We start from the raw sequence: 23,176 nt of genomic DNA, 5'->3' as shown, positions 1-23,176 counted from the left end.
CCCACCCCATATGAAATCCTGCAGCAGCTTCTAAATGAGCGAGCTGACGGTTCATTTCCTCAGGTTTCATTTTTCTGGCACCTCCCCATTCTCTTCTGTTCATGATTTTTGCTCCACAGTTTCTTGAATACATTGTATTTCTAAAGAAACCCCTTGTTAAGCATGATTTCACCGAGTGTTACGGTGGGGAAATCAGGAATGCCTCTTTGCCAAGTAAGTCGTGTCCCTCTTGGGTTTTCAGTTCCTGCGATGATAACGTCCTATCCAAACACAACCCTGGCCACTCAGGGTCAGAAGAAAGAAATGAGCTGCGCGGCCCACGGTGAGAAGCCCATCATAGTCCGCTGGGAGAAGGAGGACCGGATCATTAACCCCGAGATGGCCCGTTACCTCGTGTCCACCAAGGAGGTGGGCGAGGAGGTGATCTCCACTCTGCAGGTAAAACACGGTGAACGCGACAGATCAGAGTCCACCTTCACCGGCGGGATAATCCTGTCCTTTCATCTAAGTGGGGGCACACGGGTGGAAGACAGCAAGTAGTCTTTCAGGACTTACTGAAGTGCACCATTTCTCTCCCTTTCCTTACAGCGACATTACTGAGTCGCCTGCAAAAATAGGGTTTGACCTTAAGTATTATGAATAGAATGATGACGAACATGCCAGGGAACCCAACTGTAATAAAAAAAAATGGGGTGAATTGAGTCTCTTAATGACAGTTTATACTGGAGAAATGACCTCCTACGCTGTGCCCCCGTTTTAACGTCCTGTAGAAACAGAAGTTAGATGGGCTTTATAAGGAAATATGTTTTGCTGTTTTGGGAAAAATCCAACATAAAAACTTCATTCCTCCATAGAGGATCACAAAAGCTACAAAAAGTATGATAGCCCCTTATATTTTTTAGTACTGTCAGTAATTAACTGAGTGGTGTTTGTAGTTGGGGGAGAAGAGGCTCTGTAGCTACCGGGGGAAAAAGAACGCCCCATGTTTGAACCACTGACACTGATTTGGGGCAACTCCAGTCCTGGGGTCCTTCTAGAGAGAGCTCTAACGAGGGTCCTGCAGCACCAGGCATCTACCGCAGGATTTACAGATCCGCTTCTTCAGGCAGCATTGTTTTGGATGTACTAAAGGCACAGCACGAGAAAATAAATGTGTCTGTGGAATACACATCTACCTGACCATGGCCCCTACATAAATTACACGTCCAGTTTAATGAGCTGGCAACTGGCATTGATGATGTACGTTGAACCTGTCCATCTACACCATCACAATCGCACGGAGATCATTTGCTCTCAGGGTTGCATGCATGTGTGTGTGTGTGTGTGTGTGTGTGTGTCTGTGTGTGTGTGTGTGTGTGTGTGCGCGCGCACGTGTGCTGGGGATGTAGGAAGAGTGGGAGTGGAGAGATTTTTTTACAGCCAAAAACCCTTTTAGTTGTCCTGGTTCCATGCTACTGGATAAGATGGATTTCTTTCTGCTTTACACATAGATTTTGCCAACTGTTAGAGAAGATTCTGGATTCTTCTCCTGTCATGCTATCAATTCTTATGGGGAGGACCGTGGAATAATTCAGCTCACAGTGCAAGGTAGGAAGGAGACCTAACTGGGGGGAAACACCGCTTTTAGGACAGTAAGTGTATGCCCAGGCTCGGACCTCTGTGTGTGGCTATGTAACACCTCCTGACTCCCAGGAAATTTTGAATATGTTCCAAGTTGGTGTTAAAACAGTATTTGGCAGTGTGTATGATCGTGTCACGGTGCAGCCCCCAAAACACGGGGAACAGAGTCTTGAAAGGAATTGGGCCAGATGACCCCACAGTCCCATTGAAGGCACGAACGCAGGAGTGCACCTGCTTAGCCAAGTAGTGGGAATGCTTGTGCTAGGCGATCCAAAGGAGAAGGAAACCTTCACATGTGAAGCCAAAATATTTTTTTTTTGAGTTCTGGATTCTAAACCAGAGGAGTGACATTTAATCCACACCCCACGTGGGCCCGGCACTGCCGTCAAAGCCTGCCGTATAACCCTGCTGTAAACACCGGGCTGTTTGGGAAAGTGGAATTTCTCCTCCCCAAAATGCAATTAGGAAAAAAGCACTCCCAGTAAGCGTGTCAGCCGCTGTCGGAGGCTGACAGCTCTTCTGAGCCGTACTCAGCGTTTCCACCTGCGTGTCTGTCTGAGCCATGTTTGAACTAAGCCCGGTTTTCCTGTCGATTGCACAGAGCCCCCAGACCCTCCCGAAATTGAGATCAAAGACGTGAAGGCACGCACAATCACCCTCAGGTGGACCATGGGGTTTGACGGCAACAGCCCCATTACGGGCTATGATATTGAATGCAAAAATAAATCAGGTAAGTCCTTTATTTCCTCCAGCTTTATTTCCACTTTGAAAAACCCTTTCATTGTTTTCCTCGGTTATTCCTGATTACCTGTAAGACTAAACCCCGACTCGAGGAAACCCAGAGATGCTCTTTTCACCAGTTTGTCCTGCCTTGCTCAGAGCACACGAGGTCCCTTGGTGGGTGGGGTCTGTGCGCGGGGCTGACTCTACCTCCGCCCCCCCCCTTTCCCTCCGGACCCCAGGCTCGCTCCCCGCCCGCCACCTGAACCCTTACTGCCACTGACCTGCAAGCGGCGTGTTCTGTTTTCTGCCCCCACCCCCTTCATGGCGCATTTCCCCAGCCGGGGGCTGCTCTAGACAGGGACTTCCGTCTAGAGCCTGGACGTCCGCTGTGCTCAGAGTCCGTAAGCCGGGTCTGTGCGGAGACAGGAGAGCTGCTCTGTGTGGAGACCCGCATGGACCCTGCAGGGAGGCTCTGGACGAGTCTCAGGGATAGGCCAGGGGCACCTGCTCCTGCTCAGAGCGAGGTCGGTTTCCCTGGGGCCAGAAGGGCCGTAAATAAAGTAGACCACGACAGGTGTGTCTGTTAACCCCGGTTAGAGTGATGACGCCTGCATTCCTTGGAGCTTGAGGATCCCTCAGGCCGAGGTAGAAAGTTGCCACTGTGGCCTCCTCTTGGGACTTTGTGGCTTATAAAAGAGAGTAGGCGTCAGAGCAGCACCAGCATGTGTAGGGTTAACAAAATCCTCACAGACCCCCCACGTAGCCTTACTTTTCACTTTCCGGGCTCCCGTTCGTGACCAGGTGGCACCGGGTTTGCACAGTGCTGACCGACTCAGGATGTCTGGGCTGAGGCCGCAGTGCGAATGAGGCTTGGCAGCCGGAGGCAGGCCCTGAGTGAGGGACGCTTCCAGACCCGCGTGTGAGGGGCAGAGCAAGGGCCTGGCAGGGGCCGGAGGGGGCGGCTGAGGGGGAGTCCCAGCAGCAACACGTGAGCATGCTTCCCACCAGAACGGTGGTCGGTGGTTTTAGAAACAGCCCTTGAGTCTTGCAGAACGTACGCAGCTGCGTCGGGAATGCCCAGAAGAGCAGCTTGCTGGCCCCGAGCCACGGAGGGCCCCAGTAGCATGCAGCCACCGGGCCTGCGGGAGCTCCAGCAAGGAGCCCAGGGGCTGCCAGTAACACGGTCACCGGGGAACGGGACAGCCGGCCTGGGCTGGGGGCGGGGGACGCGGTGGCGGTGAGCTAGCTGAAGACAGCACTGGCCCGAATGGGGCTCTTTCAGGAGCTAGGACACATGGGGTCTCCTGGGGGCCACAGGGAAGAGAGGACACCTGCCTTTGTTGTAGACACAGCAGCCAGGAAAGAGCCAAGGAATTCCAATTTCTGAGACACTCATCTTGAAGTGAAGGAAACACTTCTTAGGTGAGGCAAGTGCATTTCAGCAGAGAATGGCCCAGACACGGAGGGTAACAAGGAGGACTCCAGGGAAAGGCAGACACACATCGTGGGGACAGTCTGCAGAGTCCCCAGGCAGGGTGGCCCCTGACAGTCTCTCTGGCTGAGCGTAACCACAGGATAGCTGGCCTCTGTGCTCTAGGCGAGCGTGCCTGGGGGGGGGGGGGCTCTCAGGGGAGCGGTTCAGTGCCTGCCTGTCTTCAGGGGAATCGGCCGTTTCCAGGTGCTGGTGATGGTCCATTGGTTCCACAACCAGGCCTGTCTCTAACCAGCAGTGTGCCTTCACTGCCCTCTGCTCTCAGCATTCCCCGCTGTGAAATGGGACACCACAGCCTCTTCCTGGGACAAGAGTCCCTCAATGGCCACAGGCTGCCCTCCGGCGAGAGCACCCCTTCCCTGGAACCTGTGGCTCCTACGCTTACTTCCAACTGCTCTCTGGACCCCCCCCCCTCGTGTTAGGTCTGGCCCACCCCTGAGGCCAGGCCTTCCGTCACGCCTTCCTATAGCATCATCTGCTTTCTTTCCCGGCCGGGCCATCATGGGCCATCAGACAGTTGTTTCTGTGATCACGGGTTGTTGTCATCGTTGTTTTCCCCCAAATTTATGAACATTTTCTTTTGTTGCATCTGGAATTTGAGTCAAGTTAGAGAAGCTGCTCTGTGTGGTCGGGCTATGGACAACTCCACGGTGCTTTCCGCTTACATGGCTTCTTGCTCTCACCCCTGCATTTAGATCTCTGATTCATTCGGACTTGATTCTCGTATATGCTGGGAGATACGGGTCCTACTGGGTCCTTTCCCACATGGGACTCCTGCTGCCCCAGTGTGACTTATTAAAAAGCCCACCTTTCGCTGGTGGTGGGAGATGCCAGCTTTGTCACCGACTAGCCTTCCCTGTCCTCCTCCGTCAAGTTCTGGACTTTCTAGTCTAGTCCATCATTCCATCTGTGACAGCACCACGCCGTGCCAGACATGGAGGCTTTGCGTGGTCCTCCTTCTGGTGGGGCTGCTCCACTCTTCTGGCTTTGCCTTTTGACGTTTTCTTCACTTTCCATGTGTAACCCTTAGGATCAACTAGTCTAGCTCTGTAAAAACAATTTTGGCATTTTTAATTGGGATTGAATCAACTTTGCTAATCAACTTAGGGAGAACTAACATTTTTATGATGTTGTCGTGGATTGAACTGTGTCACCAAAAAGGTATGTTGCAGTTTCACCACTGGTTCTGCAGAATGGGACCTTCTTTGGGAATAGGGCCATTACTTTTGGGACCACTGATCTGTGGGTCCTCTCCCCTGGGCTGCAAGTTCCTATGCCATGAGGCCTGGTTCTCCCCATCCCGTTCCTCCAGCACCTAGCACAGCCTAGCATGCTGTGGACCCTCCGTGTGAACTCGGGGAACACTCTTTAACAAGGGAGTTGCTTTAAAGCCCCTCCTCCATGTCAGGCATGTAGCCAACATCCTCCAAAAGGTGGTTTGTAGTATCAGTCTGGCATGCATACGTGCTCCTAAATCAAATGCCTCCAAAACCATCTGTACCCCTGACTTGGGAATCCTCAGCACCCCCAGCACTCCCTATAAGTCCCCCAGAGGCAGGAACTCAGGTGTCTGGTGTCTTGTGTGCCTTAATCCCAGCACCTAGCACAGCGCCTGCCACGTGAGGAGCACTCAGGAGATACTTGGGGTGTTTAATTTACCCGTGATCCAAATCTAAGAATCATCGTCACAGCATTTCCGAATTCTAAATTGATCGGGCTCTGCATGACCCACGTAGGAGAGCTCTTTCTCTATGATCCGGCTACAGCCGGAGCCTATCCATCCTTCGCACGCCCAGGGCCAGGGGCTGAGAGGTTCACACAGCCCTGGAGTGAGTCCAACCCAGTTGGAGTTAGAATCGGCTCCAGGAGAGTCACTGGGAAGAGCCCACGGAACAGGTGGGTCCGACTCCATGACCTCACGTCTCCAGCAGGGCCCTCCAGACCCTCCACCGCTTTCAGTTTGGAAGGTCTGAGCAGCAGGCAGTAATTGTGTTCACTGCCGTAAAAATCATGTTAGTCTTTTCATGTACTGGTTTCTTCCTCAATAAATTCTGGGTGTATAAAAAGGACAGCTATAATTTAAGCTAGTGTAATTTACAGGCTGATTATGTAGAAAACTGGTTCTTGAAATCACAGCTTAACTGGCTCTTCCTCCAGGAAGCCTTCCTTGATCACCCATTTTACTGTGTGCCCCTTCCTCTATTCCTATAGCATCCTGTCTGCTGTGGAACATTTGGTAGATGCTTATTGGATACCCGGATCGTCTACTGGGGAGACGTTTAACATCTGTCTCCCCTACTGGGAAGCTGTTCGTCTGAGGGCTCTTGTGACCCTTTCAGGATGGGACTGTGTCTGAGGAGCCCTGTGCTACCATCCTGCATCCCCCACAGTGAGAAGCCCACATATGAGACTTGTCATAAACATTTGTGAACTTGTTGACTCTCGTCCTCTGTGGTAGGCAATGGCATCATCTCAAGACACTTCTCTCTACTCTTCGTTAATTTGCCAAGAATGTAAGGTGTTGCTGTACTTGGCCTTCGCAACAGAGTGGGTCCCTACAAGGGGTCACTCAGTCTGTGCTTGAACAGCCCCCACAATGGAAACTCACTAGCCCCAGGAAAGCACACGTCTGCCTTGGGACGGCCGTGACGGTCACAAGTTCTTACATTTCTTGCACCAGAACAGACCTCCCTAAGTCCAGTGGAACTCTTCCCACCCCTAAACCCTCTGGTCAAACGAGACCCCTTCCAGGTTTGGGAGACAGAGGACTCTCCTGCTTCCCTGTTTGCCAGGAAAAATAAAACATCCCAAGTCCCTTTATGTGTATCTCCTCTAACCACCCCCTGACCCACTCCGATCCTGTCCTGCCCGCATCATCAGCTTTGCCTTGTGGGGGCCACCGTCCCACTGGTGGCTTTGGCTGCCACATGACTGGGTTCCAAGAGAGCATTGCTTCTCCTCTCAGTGGACACAAAACCCCTTTGCCACCCAGTCCCAGCATCTTGCCATGTGTGTGCCTCCAGCTCCTTAGGTGCTTTGCGGAAATCCATCCCTCACTTCTTCGGAAGGCAACTTTCCTCATGCACTTGTCCCCCTTCTGGCCCTGTCTCCTTCTGCACCGTGCCCCACAGATCGCTGAGGGGGCTCCAGTCCTTCAGACCTTCTCTTGTCCTAGAACGTAACCATCCAGCCCAGGAAGCCCAGACTCCCTTATGCAGCTAGGTGCCGTCTTCCAGAACCTTCTTTCTCAAACCTCTCTTCCCCATCTCAACCTGAGAATATCTCCTCTGTGAAGTAGATAGGAGAGGGGCTGTACCTGTGCCCTGTGTCTCCCTTCCAGTAACCGATGCAGTAGAAGTGGTCCTTCTCTGAATTGCCTCGTAAATTTTCCACATTCAGAGTCATTTTGTCTCCAGAACATCCTTCTGGTCACCCTCACTCCTCCTGGTCTTTGGCCTCTAACAACATTTCTTCGGATCAAATTCACCCTTCTTATGTTTGTCCTTTGTGATCTGCTGTCCCCCTTGACTCACTCAGGGTATGGGCCCCCAAGCGGGAATCCCCAGCGAGCACCCAGTACAAGCACCCTGATCCCTGTGGGCTCCCTCAGTCCTCCCATGGGATTGTTGAGCATTTTAGAAGCAGGAATGTGAGTCTGAACTTCCCCATCCTCTTCCTCCACCCATCTCTCTGGGGCATGTCGGGGAACCCTGCCCACTGGTTCAGGGAACGTCCCTGACATCTCCTTGCTAAACGAGGGTCCAAGTCTACCCTTGCACATGTCTCCCCACATCCATCCCCATACACTCATAGGGGTTACAGTAATTCTGTTCCCCGCCTTGCACTTGACTGAACTCCTGGTCAGGAAGCCAAATCAAGCTCTTGTCAGTCTGATCCGGACGTATGAGACGTCCAGCAGATATCTGGGAGATTGAACTCCTGTCTCATTAGGGTCCCATAGGGACTATGTGGAGGTCACGTGCTACCAGAATATGACCTCAAGCTTCAGGGTAACACAGGTGAGGTCAAACCCCAGCCCTATGTCATGGCAGGCGTGTAACAGGCCTGCGTTTCTCAGGAAAATAAAAATCCCTACGTCACCAGGATGTTGTAATAATTCCGTCAGATAGAGCCCTCTGAACTCTAGCTGTGCACCAGAATGGCCCAGAGAGAGGCTTTGCAAAGTGCAGGTGTCTGGGCACCGTCACGCAGTAATTCTGCTTCTGTGGGTCTGAAAGTACCGGTGTCACAAAACTCCAAGGTGTTTCCCCTGAACCCATGCATTTGGGAACCGCAGGTGTCGCGTTTACAAAATGCCCAGCACAGCAATGGGGGAGCAGATACAACTCTGCAAGCCTGAGCTCCCTCCAGTCCTGGGTTTTCTCCAGCTGCCACTTTGCCCTTCCCCGCAAGCCCACTGTCTGCCCTTCTCTGGGAGCGGAACTGCACCGGCTACAGCACGCAGATTTTTTTTTTTTTCCCTCTGCCCCCGCCTTGGGTTCGCCCAGGAGCAGGCACAGAGAATGATTCAGACAAGGATCCTGGCAGTGGCCGTGTTCTGTCAGGGGCCCCTCTTCTGAGGTCCCAGCCCTGTCTGGACTCCAGCAATGCTGTCCCTTCCTGTTGGCTCTCCTGACCCCAGAGGGAGCAGCTCCCCACTCTCACTAAATGCTGGGAGCCTTAGCATCCCCTGCAAGTTCCTCTGTAACAGTCCCCTTGTGAAGGACCTTCCAGCGTGAACTATGAGCCCTCCTTGACACTACATCTGATCTCTGCACCCCCAAAAGCACCATCCCTCCTCCACGGGGCAAGGACACATGTGATACATTCCCCTGACAATTTCATTTCTCGCCCTTCCCGTTCATTCTCTTCCCAGGACCCCCATGCGTCCTCCGGCTCTTGGACTCCCAAGCTTACATTTCTGCTCGGGACTCACGCCTGAGTTTATTTTGTCTGTGGTTTGGCCTTCCCAGTTGTACTTGTATTTCAATCTGCATTTCCATCCTCTTGAGGGTCAGGATCGCTCTGCCCCGTGTTACGTTTTTCGGCGTACTTTGCTAATAATTCACATCCTGCCTGTCTGCACGTCAGCATCTACAATCAGAAGCAGTGTTTCTAATCCCTGTCCTGACTCTTTTCTCCTGGGTGGTCACCTCCTTGTTTTTATTTCTCCTTTGATCCTGTATCATTTACAAGAAGGTGTCTGGGAATTTAACTAGATTTGCTTCTCCTTCTCCATTCAGTTACTTTCAAATCCTCCAGGATAAAGCATGCTTTCCCATCTTCTTAAACTTTAACTCAAAATCCATCCTGTGTTGTTTTGAACCTTATTCTAATAATCATGATCATTGATATCATCTTTTTCAATCCAAGTGTAGTAACTGCAGGAAAGAAGCTAAAAACACCACCCCTTCTTCAAGCACCTTGCACTTTTGCCCTTTAACCCTTGCCTTGGCCACGCCCCCATGGTCTCTTCTTGAGTTGATTGGCAGGAGAAGGAGGCAGTGAGTGGACACACAAGGCTTCCTCGGACCTCTCTGCTATCTCTCCCAGATATATCCTCAGTGAAGATGGCCAGAGCCATCAACCACGACAAGTACCTGCTTCCTCCCAGGGCTGGTTAGCTACCCCTCTGCACCTTATGGCTTCTGAGGGCTCCTCTCTTGTCCTAGACATCTTCTCCAGAAGGCTTGGCTTTCTCCTCGTGGGACAGGGTCCATATTTATGTGTCTGCCCACTGGTCCTAAGCCCCCACTACAGGGTCCTCTGTTGGGTCATAGTCTTCTCCTCTCCCACCGTGTGACTTTTTGCAACATCTTCTTTATCTACATCAGTGTTTTCCCACCTTCAATCTTCTTGACCCAAGTGATACATTTCCTTTTAGGTGGAAGAGTCATCGTTAGTCTTGATTATGCTCTGTTCCCTGGTTGGTTACAGCATTCCAAGGCAGCCTGGAAGAGACACATTTTTTGTACAATTCCAGAAGACCTCTTAATATTTATGGCTACCTGTAGTAGGCAGACCAGTCCTCTGAACTTCCATGCTCATCATGAATGTGGAAGGGGAAATGAACCATCCCCAGGGCTCAGAGGTCTGTGTATTTGCCCTTTATGCATCCGTCTGTTAAACAGCATATATGATGTGTTGTCTGCTATGCATCAGGCATTGTGCCAACACTGGGGACGTGGCAGTGAACATGGCAGCATGGTATCTGCTGCCACGGAGCTCAGACCCCAGCAGGGAGCACAGAACCTCAGTGAGATTCCCACAGGGGTGCTGAGCACCCCCCAAGAGGACACTGGGGACTCCAGGGCTATCTAAGCCTCATCTCCTTTGACCACCTTCGGTTCTTGTTCTCCCGCAACTGACATCATCTCTTGACCCTCAGCCCATGATTAGCAATGGCCCAAAACCATTCTGAAAGGAGAACCATTTACTCCTCATGGACTGAAATTCTAAACGCAGCAGGTACAAATTGTCACCTATTCAATGATAATTCTTCCTATGAGTCTGTGCTCTTGTGAAAATTAGCCATGACTGAAAATTGTTCCCACAATTGAGTATTTGAGATTAAGTGTTTATGCTGGAGACTGAGATTAGTTTTTATGTAAGAATTTCATGTTGACTGCTGTGCTTCTGGAGGAGGAAGGGTCTGACATGGCTAGAGGTTTCACTGGTCTTCCAATAACTTTGAGACCCAGAGATTTTGGGGGGGGGCAGGGTCCAAACCATACTTCCTTTTACCGTCTGGTCCAATGAGTGACTTGATGTGGCCACTTCCTAGTTCACTGATGCACGGTCCTATCTCTTGCACCTTCCTCCTTGATACCTACCAGTGCCTCAGACGTTCCCTCCCCGCCCCAGACCTCTGCTGTCCACAGCCCTTGTCCCCCTTAACATGGGTAATGAGTGTGCAGTGTCTCCCTCTGATGGCGACTCCCCCTAATGCACTGGGAGCATTGCTTTGAGAATTCACTTTGAGTTGTAACTATTCTTTCTTTCCTTCTTCCTTCCTCTGTGTGCGTGTGTGTGTGTGTGTGTGCGTGTGTTTAATTCCTACTTGTGAACTTTCAGAGGCAGAGGAAAAAAACTCACATCTCTATCTCTTCTTTTTTGAAAAACAAAACCCAAAAGACTCCTGGGATTCTGCTCAGAGAACCAAAGATGTTTCCCCTCAGCTGAACTCGGCCACCATCATTGATATCCACCCTTCCTCCACCTACAGCATCCGCATGTACGCCAAGAACCGGATTGGCAAGAGCGAGCCCAGCAACGAGCTCTCCATCACCGCGGACGAGGCAGGTGCGTGTGAGTGGGTGAGGCCCACATCCCAGAGCCCTGGCACTGGCACCCAGGCCCAGATGGCTAATACAGAATCAGGCCATTGGCTGTGCCTAGTGGAGGCCTTTTGAAGAATGCCCCCATGGCACCAGGCCCTGTTAGAGACTCAGACAGCACTCTGCCTTCTACTTTGAAGACACTGTTCTTGCAACTTCATTCAGGGTTCTCACATACAAGAACTAAAACACAGACATAGGAGACTGCCAGTCTGGTGATATTTAAAGAGCTGAGCCATTTTTACATTTCCTTTGTTTGAATGCATGGAGTCTGGGTTGACAGGAAACCATGAGTATATGTCTTACCCAAGGCCCGATGGAGTCCAGGTGTGAGACGGTGGTTTAACTAGAAAATGACAAGAACATTCTGTGTGTGAGGAGTTGGGGAGACACCGGTAGATGATATTTTATTGACTAGAAATGTCAATATTTCTATAGTAAACTTTGTTGTTCTTCCTATTATGAAGAAGTTCATATTCAGTGTTGAAAATTTAGAAGATAGAGATAAGCATTTTGAAGAAGGCAAAACCACTTTCCCAATCCCACCACCTACAGCTACCTGTGGGCACGGTGCTATCACCTACTGAATCATTCATTGCACACACACAAACTCTCACACATGCACGCATGCACACACTCTCTGCCACCCTGCCCCGTCCACCACCACACGCGCATGGCTACCAAGGGTGAACTGACCAGTTTGTGGGGGTCTGAGCCATTGGGCAGTGCCAGTGAAGGCTGGCCATCAACCCACGTACTGGCGGGAGAGGCGGAAGCCAGCTGCCATTGAGCAGCTCTGGGGAAGGAAAGGCAAGGACCCAGGCCTGGTTCATATCTTGGGTGGAAGAGTGTCCAACCTTAAACCTGGCTTTCCATTCCCTAACAGGAATCAGAGCCAATAAGCCACTACCTACTGCTGCAGTGAAATCAGAACTTAGTCTCAGATCCCATCTTCATCACCAGGTTTAAGGTGGTCCTCCCCAGATGAGTCAGTGCACAGGAAGATTGTTTCAGCTTTCAGCTGGGGAATGAGGGCTGTTCCTGACGTCTTCCCTCCATCCCCTTCTCTTTGACCATCATCAATGGCATTCTAAGAAGACATCACTCTATAGACCCCTTAAGTACTTGCCTCCAATTCATAACGATGCCTTCCACCATCTATTTCACAAATCCTGTACTAGTAGACATGTCTATTGTTTTCCATTTTTTATTACTCTAAATGCCACTGTGATGAACATCCTTTGTGGCCTGTTTTTTGACACTTATGATTATGCTCTTAGGTTAAGTTCCAAGCAGTGAGATTGCTGGGCCAAAACAAATGCAAACATTTAACTCTACTGCTATATGTAGTCAGTACCATCCACGAGAAATGGGTGACATGGACAGTTCTCCCAGCAGTGGGGATGAGCCCTCCATTCTCCACCTGGGAACATACTGGTTCTGGAAAATTGTTGTCAAGGGTGGGTGATAGGACAGCTATATTCTTGAGTGTCTGAGGATGAGCCATCCTCAGATGTGATTTCTCATCTGCAAAATGGACATAACGATGCCTTTCTAGTCCTCACCACAAACAGATGGATAATTAGGGGGAGTGGGGGATGCAAGCTCTAAAAGTACTTCATATTTCTCAGAAATAAGTGAGAAGTGAATGTCAGCGGGCTCCTGCAGAACTAGAATCTTCTTTAAATATTTAAACAGCCCCCGAACTTCCTGGAATTTCATCACGTTGTGTATTTAGGAAGGAGATGCTGACTCCAAATGTAATCTTGGAGGCACTGCTCAATCATCTCCCTCCCTTAACCCTTGCTCTCACTGTACCCCATCTGGACTTCCTTCTCAAAAGAACTGTATTCCCAATGGTGCCTCCGGTGGCGGCCTCGAGATGGCCATGATGAGTCCTGCTGCTGGTGCTCTTTCTTGGGCTCTCCGTGGCCTCTGCTGCCTCTGACAGTTGCCATGGCAACATCTGTCTCCCAGCCAGAAGTCCAGGTGAACAGCCACTCCAGGTTCCCGGCCTGCAGGACCATTCCCTAGGCCCTCTGCAGACAGTCTCTTGGCTTCCAGGGCTGACCTCTGGGATTTGCCCTGCGCACGGGCTGCTCGGGGCCCCATGGAGCCTCTCTGATTTACTATTCAGATGAGCAAGGGGAAAATGCAAGGAGGGGAGCAGGTAGAGCAAAAGGAAGCTCCAAAGCAGAATTTGTCTTTGTCTTGGTGCATAGGCTTTGTGGCTGACCTGCAGAAATCAGGTTTTCTGACTTGTGACTCATGGAGAAGGTAGGGCAACTGTCCTGGCCACAGGTCCCCTCATCAGAATTGCTTGCAGTGGCAGCAGATTGCTACTAATGCTTCCCAGCGACTATACCCCAAGGCACATTTTTGGGGGGTTACTGTCATCTCAAGGTGACCTTTTTCCATCCTTATTGCTCACTTTCCTTAAGAAAAAAAAGGGGGGGCTATCTCTCAAGCAGGACATCTCTCTCTCAAGTGGAAGCTGTAGACCCTCTCATCTCTATGGTAATACAGGACCCAGGTCTCAGGCCCAGGGGACATCTCTCAGTACCGAGCCGGAAATGTGTCTATGAGGTGGTTAGGTTGGGGTCTTCCCCACCTCCTCTGCTTTGAAGCTACACTCGTCTTCCTATAGCCCCTTCCTGCCCCCAGTTCTCTGCATGTGTGCTGTGCCCTCTGTCTGGAATGCCATCCAAGTTCCCTGTCTCCCCGGATGACGTGAGTGCCTCCTCCCCACCTAAGTGGGAATCCTTCTGACAATTGCCTCCAAGGCATGTCGTCCTTTCTGCATGGACCTCGGGGTCCTGGGTGATGCTGTGCCGCCTCAACATGAGTGGCTACAGGCTCCTCCTGTTTTCCTCTTCATGTGTGTGTGGCGCAAGGCAGACCGTTCATGGAAATCCAATGTGGGAGGAATCATCATAGAGAGGCCTTGCAGGACTGTGTTAGAATGGGTGTAACAGTGATCGTGTGTGTGTATGTGTATGTGTATAGGATGTATTTGCACTGACATTTTGAAGGGTCTTATAAAGCAGGAAAAGTAGAGAAAGGCAAAAGGGAAGGGATTTGGAAGGTAGAAGAAGAAGGCACACCCAACCAGAGCTCCAAGACCATAGGAATCATCGGGACCAGCAGCCTGAGATTTCCAGCCCTGTCCTGATGAGCTGGCGGTGTCCCAAGTCACAAACCGAAGCCCAAGCACAGCAGGCCTGAGCCTGTTTGGCTTCTGTCTGCCTACCATAGTGCAAATCTTCAAATTTAGGTGCCAACTTTTGAAATTGGGAAAATTCACATCAAAATCCAAATTTAAAGATCCTCCTGAGTGTCTGCTTGGCACCTATCAGCTGGAGCCAAGTATATAGAGGTTACCTTGAGGCTGACCATGGGCTCCCCTCAATTAATCATCATCCCACCCTTCCTTCATTTAAGGGTTTAGCAACTTCCAGCCCCTGGGCCAAATCCCCCTTAGAACCCTCAAGCAAAGAATGGGGTTTACATTTTAAAAAGAAGACTATGGGGATGCCTGGGTGGCTCAGTGGGTTAAAGCCTCTGCCTTCAGCTCAGGTCATGATCCCATAGTCCTGGGATCGAGCCCCACATCAGGCTCTCTGCTTAGCAGGAAGCCTTCTTCCCCCCACCCTCTGCCTGCCTCTCTGCCTACTTGTGATCTCTGTCTGTCAAATAAATAAAATCTTTAAAAAATAAATAAATAAAAAGAAGGCTATGTAACAGAGACCTCCCATGGCCTACAGAGTCTGAATATTCACTATTTGGCCCTTTACATGAAAAATTCACAGATCCCTAACTTAGGTCTTGCTCTGGTGGGAATTTGGGTTTGGGATTCCTGTTGTCTCTCCCAGGGCAGAGCTCAGTGAAGAAGGAATCCCTGCCATCTGCACAGAATCCTTACCTAATGTTGGAAAACAGTGTTTCCCAGTGCCACCACACCCAGGGTGTTTTCATGTGAAAGTGCACAGGGGTGTTATCATATACGTTGATGCCCTCGACACACAGCAGGGGCCTCACTGTCTAGTGCTCTCCTCCCGACTCCCTCAGCATCCCCTAAGCCCTCAAAGAGGAGAAGGTGAGGGAGGAAGTGGAGATGCTGTCAGAAGTCTACAGGATTAGACCCTAACAGACCAGAAATGCACTGACTCGCCAGGCTCATTCAAGACCCATGAGCATGTCCCATCCACAGGTGACTGTCACCAAGACCAACTTCCCCTAAAGGTCACATGTCACCTATGGCCTCTGCCCAAGTTTGGGTTGGCTGTTCCCTTCACTATTTCATTATGAATCTGTCCCTAGAACCTGGACATTCAGTTCTTCAGGAGCTCGCTGGGAAACCACTGAATTTTTTCAGATGCCTCAGAGTGGAAGGTCGGAATTACGGAAGAGTCGCCACATGGAGTCTTCGGGTTTCCATTGGATCTGGCACTAAATTAACATCTCTTTGTACCCTTCCTGATCACATTCCAGAGCAGCAGCTCCAATCTAGAGGAAGTGTCCCCTCTCTGTGCTGAGCTGGGGGGAGGAGGGAGACAGGATACGATGAGGCTTAAGGAAGAAAAGGCATCCACATGTAACAGTAAATGTGAAGTGTGGCGCACAGTAGGGCCCAGTGTGGCATCAACTGTATTCCTCCAGGGGACATCAAAGGCACAGGGTCTGCCCACCAGGAAGAACCAGGCATGCCCTGCACCTGAGCCTTCAGCAATCTGCCTCCATAGCCTTCGTTTCTCTCCAGCTTCCATTTAGAGACTTTGGCTGCCTGACTGCTCCTCATTCATGCTCTGTATACACTCCTTGGCTAACCTAGAATGTTCTGGAATGTTTTGGAATATTCCTCCCCCTCTTCCCACACCTGCTCAGGTGTTTGGTCAAAGGTCATCTCAGTGAGTCCTACCTTGACACCCCTTATTTAAAGTCCAACCCACTGCCCACTCTGGCACACTTGGCGCCCTCCCTCCCTCAATATTCTCCTTTGTAGGAATAACATCACATCACCATCAACATAACGTATAATATATATAAAAAAACTAAAAAAATGAGTAAAAACCTGCATATACTTTACCAATTTATTTTGTTTAGATCTATTTTGGTCCCTCCCACAAGGTCAGGAATAGTTGCCTGTTTGGTTCATTGCCGTATCCCAAACACCAAGAACAGTGTTTGGCACGTAATACATGTCAGATAAATAAAGAGTTTAAACTAATAAGCTACTTACTTGATAAATAGTTATTACATGAAGTTCTCTTTTCCCTGTCCGGAGGGTCAACTGTTCTTTGTTTAATCTGGTTTTTATCAAACACCGTTTGGTCTCCTTTGCCCAGCGAAGAGCGTCCTTCTCACCCCCGTGCCTCCAGCAGAGGAACCCATGCTTGTACCCTAGTCCTTGCCGACTTTTGGACCTGCAAAGAAGAGTAAGCCCTCAGTAAATCCCCCAATAAGAGAGAGAAGTTTGGGAGTGATTCCCACGGAGATGGTCCAGCCAGAGTAAATGATTGAGTTGGCACCAACGCTCTGCAGAAGCCAGGAGATGGCTTCGTGGAGAGGAGGGTATTTCAAGGGCGGAGGGGAGTTCTGAGGCTGAGGCCTTGCATTCACCGATTGGAAGTGAGAGAGAGGACCATCCGTGAAGAGTGACTGTCAGGGAAGCAGGAGGCAGGAGAGGAGGCCGCTGAGGAGGTGGGGAGGAGAGCCAGGCCCAGTACCTGGGAGAGGAAATAAGAGCTGAGGTCTGCATGTCTGGCACGCAGGAAGGGTCTGTCATCACTGTCTTGACCAAACAGAATTCATAAACTTTGTCTTGCCTGGGAAGAGCATTAGGAACTGCACATATCATCTTCAGTTATTCCTGTTTTGCAGATTGAACAATTTTGGCTTCTGCAGAAATGCAGAGATTATTTATTTTGGAAAACCACCTTCATTATTAATGCTTACCTCCTATCCTTCTCCTCTCGCAAGAAAAAGTGAAATATTCTGGTTTAAAAACAGAAGAAGAAACTACGTTTTCCATATATAGTAAAGCTTCAGCTCAGGAACATAAAAATAAATTCTTGAATGTCAGACGTCAACACAGTTTTCAAAGTTAGTTAAATAAGTGAGTACCCAATGGTTGATCTTGAATACTTTCAGCTTTGGGGAATTCAGTCTGTCTTGGATTAAATTTTACAGAAATTGTCTACTTGCCAGGAGATGAGGACCTGTGGAATAATTACAGCTCAAGAGCTTTAAGGAAAGCATGAAATTTCTGAAAGCAGACTCATTTTTTTATTGTGTTACATTAGTCGCATACAGTACATCATTAGTTTTTTTTTAAGATTTTTTAAAAAATTTATTTGACAGAGAGAGAGATTACAAGTAGGCAGAGAGGCAGGCAGAGAGAAGGGGGGGGAGGCAGGCTCCCCGCTGAGCAGAGAGCCTGACATGGGGCTCAATCCCAGGACCCTGAGATCATGACCTGAGCTGAAGGCAGAGGCTTTAACCCACTGAGCCCCCCAGGTGCCCCACATCATTAGTTTTTGATGTAGTTTCCATGATTCATTGTTTGCATATAACACCCAGTGCTCCGTGCAATATTATATATATAATTTTAAAAAGTTTTTCCTCTAATGCTTTAGAGGAATGGAAAATTCAGTTCCCAAACAAAATGCCTCCTAATTATATTGGGCATGACTCTAATGTATGCATATAGATTATATTCTTTTGGAGTTTCTCTTTGACATTGTTTCTATCCCTTTATTTTTGAGGGAGAGGTCTGGACTAGATTGGAAAAACAAATTCTCCCCAATTCATGACTGCATTATTGACTTTACATTTTCTGATAGAATCAAGGTCATTTTGCAAACACTATCCTCCTGTCTGTTTTTAAGCATAACTGATGCCCACGTTCACAGCCTCCCCTTGCCCCCAAAATGCCCCACCAAAGGCCACAGCCAGAGACACCCAAAGGAAGCAGGATAAGATGCTGTCCCCACTTTACCTGCCATTCCTCACCAACAAGACCTTCTTTAAGTCCGATTTAGCACAATTAAATTAAAATAATGCAGCCCCCATATAGCTGTCAGACCTCAGAATCAGTTTTTCAAGAAGGATTTTTGTGAATGAACCCCATGTTTCTCGATGACCACAGAATTATCAGCATGAGAGAAATCGCAGATCTTCATGGGAGCTTGTATCAAAAGGCAGTCCTGCTTGAAGGGCATGACCCTGGGAGCAGAAATTAGGTACAGAGCTATAAGAACAATGATGGCAGGTCACTGGATGCCAGCCCCTCCCTTGGTCCCTGCTCTGGAGTTGGCTTCAGTGCTAACACTGCCTTCCCGCATGGGGACTCATGGGTAGATCCAAGAGCCCGCTGCACCCCCAGAAAACCAGCTGTCCCCAGGACCTGCCGGGTGAAAGAGGTGTGCTGTGCATTCTGGTTGGCACATTGCTTTACCCTTCAAAGCGGGGACTTGCTCCGGAACCCAGATCGGGAGGCCATGCAGCTCGGAGTCAGCTGGGGAAGGACAGCCTGGTGCAAAGGTGTCCCTGCACCAAGTGCCCAGTGCCACTGTGATTGTGATGGTCCCCACACTGAGGTAGGGGAGACTGGGGGGTGACGCCCAGATGTGCGCAGGCAATGCTGGTGGAGGGAAAAGGAAGCTCAAAGACAGAAGGTCAGATCTGCCCAGGGCAGGTGCGTTTGGGTTCCACTGAGATGTTGACCATGGCTGGGCCCGGGGGTGGGGGGGTGGTACATGGGGGGTACGGGTGGAGAACAGAGCATGCAGAGGGAGGCAGGACACAGAACGCAAGAACACAGGGAAGTGAGTGTGATGACCGAGTGGCTTCAAGGGTGCTCTGGGCCCGTGTCCCCTTTAAAAGAGGTAAAGCGGAAACCAGATCAGTGCTTAGGACCCAAATAGAAACTGGCATCAGCCATGGATGCGGGACTGGGGCAGGCTGTCCAGCGAGGCTGAAAGCACAAAGAGGAGACACACAGAAGAGAGGTCAGGCCGGTGTTGGCAGGACGAAGGAGGGACGGAGAAAGAAGCTGACTCCCCTATCTTTCTCTCCCGGCCCTTGTAAACACTTCCTGCCCCAATATCTCCAATTCCCTTCAAGTTCATATTTGCAAAAAAGAATGAACCATCTTTTCTGGCAAACCGGCTTCTCCTCGTCTTCTCATTTCTCCTAGTCCTGCCAGGCTGGGCTTCTGGAGTCAGCGCCCCCCAACCGCTGCCTTCTTGCTCATGTAGGGAGCCAGAGGGAGGGTCCAGTTGCCCCTCCCCCAGGAGACGAAGTCGGGCTCCTGTTTCTTCCTGCCCAGTGTCAATGCTTTCCCCAGTCTACCTATGCCGTTGGGAAGGCCCACACACAACTTCTCCCTGTGTTATGTTCACAAGTCAAACAGGGGCTCTGTGTTCCCTGTGCTGTGCAGGGCATATGTTTCCATCGGCCACCGCCATTCCCTGAGCCCTTGCATTCCTAAAGTCACGGCCCACCTTCCTTCTCCCATTCTGATTTCTTGCCTTTGCCTCTTAGGTTTTTTTATTTTTATTTTCTGAAAGATTTTGTTTATTTATTTGAAAGGGAGAGGGAGAGAGAGCAGGTGCCAGATGGATGAGGGGCAGATGGAGAAGCAGACTCCCCGCAAAGCAGAAAGCCCAACACAGGGCTCAATCCCGGACCCTGAGCTCATGATGTGAGCTGAAGGCAACTGCTTAGCCAACTGAGGCACCCAGGCACCCCTGACCTTGTCTCTTATTATTTGCTAAGAAAACACAACCAGCAAGTCCACCAAAAGTTCCCCCATTGTTTCCTCCCTCCTCCCACCGCAGAGATGGTCACTCTGATGTCCCAGGAACCCACCATCTCCATTCCTGACAATACACTTGCCTCTGTGTTCAGACATTGTTCCTTCAAGCATACCTTTTCTTTTCATTCTATGAATTTCCTCCTCCTCTCCCCTTGTGTCAAACACCCAATGATAATGATTATTATTGCTTGTATTTACTGAGTACATTATTTTCATAACAACCCTATGACGTGCATTTTATTGTCCTGTTCTGTAAAGAAGGAAACCGAGACACAGAGGAATTAAGTAACCACATAGCTGCTAAGTGAGATAGCCAGAATTTGGACTCAGAAAGAAAGATGGAAACACCCATCAGCTTAGCAACTTTATTACTCGAAACTTCTCCTGAACCAAGGAGATCATGTTTCCCTTGACCTTGCCTCTCCCCTAATCTGACCTTTACCTTTACCCTTCCACCGATTTCCAGACCCTTCAAACCAGCTCACAATCAGTACTGCTACTTTCTCATCTGCCCTGTGCTCCTCCCTCTTCTGCAAAAGGGCATCTCCATGTCCACAGAAACGGCCCTTGTGCAGCTCAGCAGGGATGGCAGGACCGTCCATCCCACAGAGACCCCAAAGTGGTCTCTTCCTCCAAGTCCCGAGTTCCCTCTTGCTTCTGCTTCTTGGAAGATGCTTCAGTGTCCTCTGTGCTGTAGGCTGGCAGACTCTTCTCTCTCACAGTGCGTGCATTCTGCTGTTCTAGTAACACGTGAGCTCTCGGTGGACTAAAAGATGTTCTGCCTCTTAGTTCTACACTGTGTGCCTGGTGCTCGCACGTTTCTGATACCCAGTGACTGACTGGAACCAGCAGGTAATTGGAATCCTGCAAGTCTTGGAAATAGGGTGGTGTGAGTTGCATGCTTTGACTCTTTAACTCTGCTTCTGCTTTCTGAGGCTACCACCCCTGGGTCATGAGAGTTTTCAAGCACAAAGTGTGAAAACCCAAAGCCATCAAAGGGACTCAAAAGCAGAAGAATCCTGATTTTTTTTTCCCCATGACTCCAATGCCACTGTCCCTAAACATGAGTTCCAAGGGAAAAAGAAGGGTCTTCGATAGGCCAACACAGGGTTTCATAAAAGCCATGTTGTCTTACCCCTTCCTGTCTTATCTGGGAACTTGCTCCGACTTGAGTGGATTAATCACGTTGTCAAAGGTGTGGTGAGGAAGAACGCAAGGACAGGTCCTCAAGGTTCATTTCTCGTGGGAGCGAGGATGCACAGGGTGAATTCAGTACCAACAACTCGGCCAGCCTGGTCTGCTCACTGAAGCTGCAAACACACTCCTCTGTGCTGCTGGGGGCCTGTCTCCTGGGCTGGCATGTTGTGTAGACACCAGCCTGTCTAGAACTCGGCTCTAACCTGTGGGTTCTGGTCTTTACAGCTCCCGACGGCCCGCCTCAGGAGGTGCACCTGGAGCCCCTGTCATCTCAGAGCATCAGGGTCACCTGGAAGGTAAACCGAGCAAACCCTTGCGTTCCTGGCACGGTGTTTGTGGGGTGAGCACTTCAGGCACATGCCTTGTTAGGATGCCAAGACAGCGACATTGTGTGAAACTTTGGTTTTGCCACGTTAGATTAAAAGCTCTTTTCTTGACGTCCAGTATATGTATCCACATTCTGAATACTTTGACAGCCAATTCCGTTTGCAGGGAGAGCGGAGTTGGCGTGTTTTCTTTTTGTTCTTTGAATCTGATGGGGTCCCGAGAGCTGGTTGCCACACGAGTAGGGGAGTGCATGTGCTTGGCACACCTAGCTTCGGTCCAGGGGAAGCTTTTTCTAAGTGCTTTTCCAAAGTGGCAGATCCGAGCATGGCAGATAGCCCACGGAACTGGCAGAAAAGACTGTCACCCTCACTGTGCCACCAGCTAACAACATCCTTGAGAATGCCCTTCCCTTCCTCCTCAGCGTGGTGGCCTGCGGAGCCAGCTGCCATCCAAGGCAGTGGTGCCCACTCGTGGCTGCAGATGTGGGCTGGTCATTGGTCAGCCGAGGGCTTGTGGCTGGTCACTGGGATAGACCCTTGAGCTACAGAGCAAACAACTACACAGGCAGCACGGTTTCGCCCAGTACGGCCGCCATGTTTTTCACAGTGAAGGCGCTGGTGAAGGAAGCCGCGTTGGTTATGTGCAGGAGCATGCTGGTCACAGGCGGCATGTGAGGTCCCACTGCCCCGGGGATCTTGAAGTCACTCACCCAGCGGGGAAAGCTGTCTTGGGAATTACTCATCCCTGGATGGGCTCCTGCAGACGGTGACTGTGGACTCTACTTAGAATGTTCTTGTTGGGTCCCCACTTGTGTGAGCCGCACTGGCTCTTCCAGTTCGGAGGTCCCCTTCCTCTGCTCTCCCCCTTTCCCCGCATCCTCACTCAGAGCAGAAGCCAACACCCACAGTGGGGTCCTCGAGTGGCTCGCCCCTAAAACCATAAAGGCCTAGCGCATCACCCCTGTTGTTGGTGTTTTCCTTCTGGTGCCAGCTGTTTTGTAAAGGGAGCTGCCTCTGTAACAGAAAGGCTCCTCGTTGTCAGGGTGGTCACCATCTTCAGTACCGATGCCACAGCCCCTTTATGCGAGCCCTTATACCCCAGCCGGTGGTTGGCTCTGGTGGACAGCAGGCAGGGGTGTTCAGCCGCACAGACAGCACAGGCCAAGCAGCGTGGGAAGTGCTGGCGTTTCCGTGAGCGTATCTGCCAGCTGCGAGCATCACACACCATACAATAAAAGGCCCTCAGCGAGCCATAACCCTGGACCCATCCTGGCCACTCTGCAGACGGAATGCTGACCCACTCTGCCTCAGTTAACGGCTCTGTGAGGCCTCATCCCCTGACTCTGCTCAGTCTCACACTTCGCCACTGAGGAAGACCAGCCACTCCTGTGGCCCCTAAAGATTTCTGGGTCCTGCCTGAGAAAGGTGTCTGTCCACAGAGCTCAGGCACCTAAAAATGGAAATTTTCGAGACTTTCCAGGCATGGTGTCTTTTCAGTCTCCAGAAGAGAACAGAAGCTAAAGTCAGTAAATCGCAGTTAAAGTATTTCTTCTTAATGTTGTATGGAAAGAAAGCCCTGCTCCCGCTAGATTATGAGCCAGTGGTAGTGCAAGCTTCGTGGAGCCACGGTTTCTCTCGGAGCTGTGGGCAGGTATTGTGGGGC

At 50.4% G+C, this 23,176-nt stretch overlaps 1 protein-coding gene across 1 annotated transcript in view; it reads left to right on the top strand.

The window, feature by feature from the left end:
- The window catches only part of LOC111155672 (DS cell adhesion molecule), a 766,750-nt gene that overhangs the window by 628,603 nt on the left and 114,971 nt on the right, over positions 1-23,176 (top strand). The window contains exons 13-17 of the mRNA XM_022515961.1: positions 242-438; positions 1,491-1,587; positions 2,222-2,350; positions 10,970-11,137; positions 21,413-21,483. Of these exons, the coding sequence (XP_022371669.1) occupies positions 242-438; positions 1,491-1,587; positions 2,222-2,350; positions 10,970-11,137; positions 21,413-21,483 (662 nt within the window). The remainder of the gene's footprint in view (positions 1-241; positions 439-1,490; positions 1,588-2,221; positions 2,351-10,969; positions 11,138-21,412; positions 21,484-23,176) is intronic.

This window comes from Enhydra lutris, unplaced genomic scaffold (genome assembly GCF_002288905.1).
Source record: "Enhydra lutris kenyoni isolate GAN:26980312 unplaced genomic scaffold, ASM228890v2 scaffoldscaffold43, whole genome shotgun sequence".
Lineage (NCBI taxonomy): Eukaryota > Metazoa > Chordata > Mammalia > Carnivora > Mustelidae > Enhydra > Enhydra lutris.
Note: the sequence above shows the minus strand (reverse complement) of the source record. Positions and strands in the feature narration are given on the sequence as shown.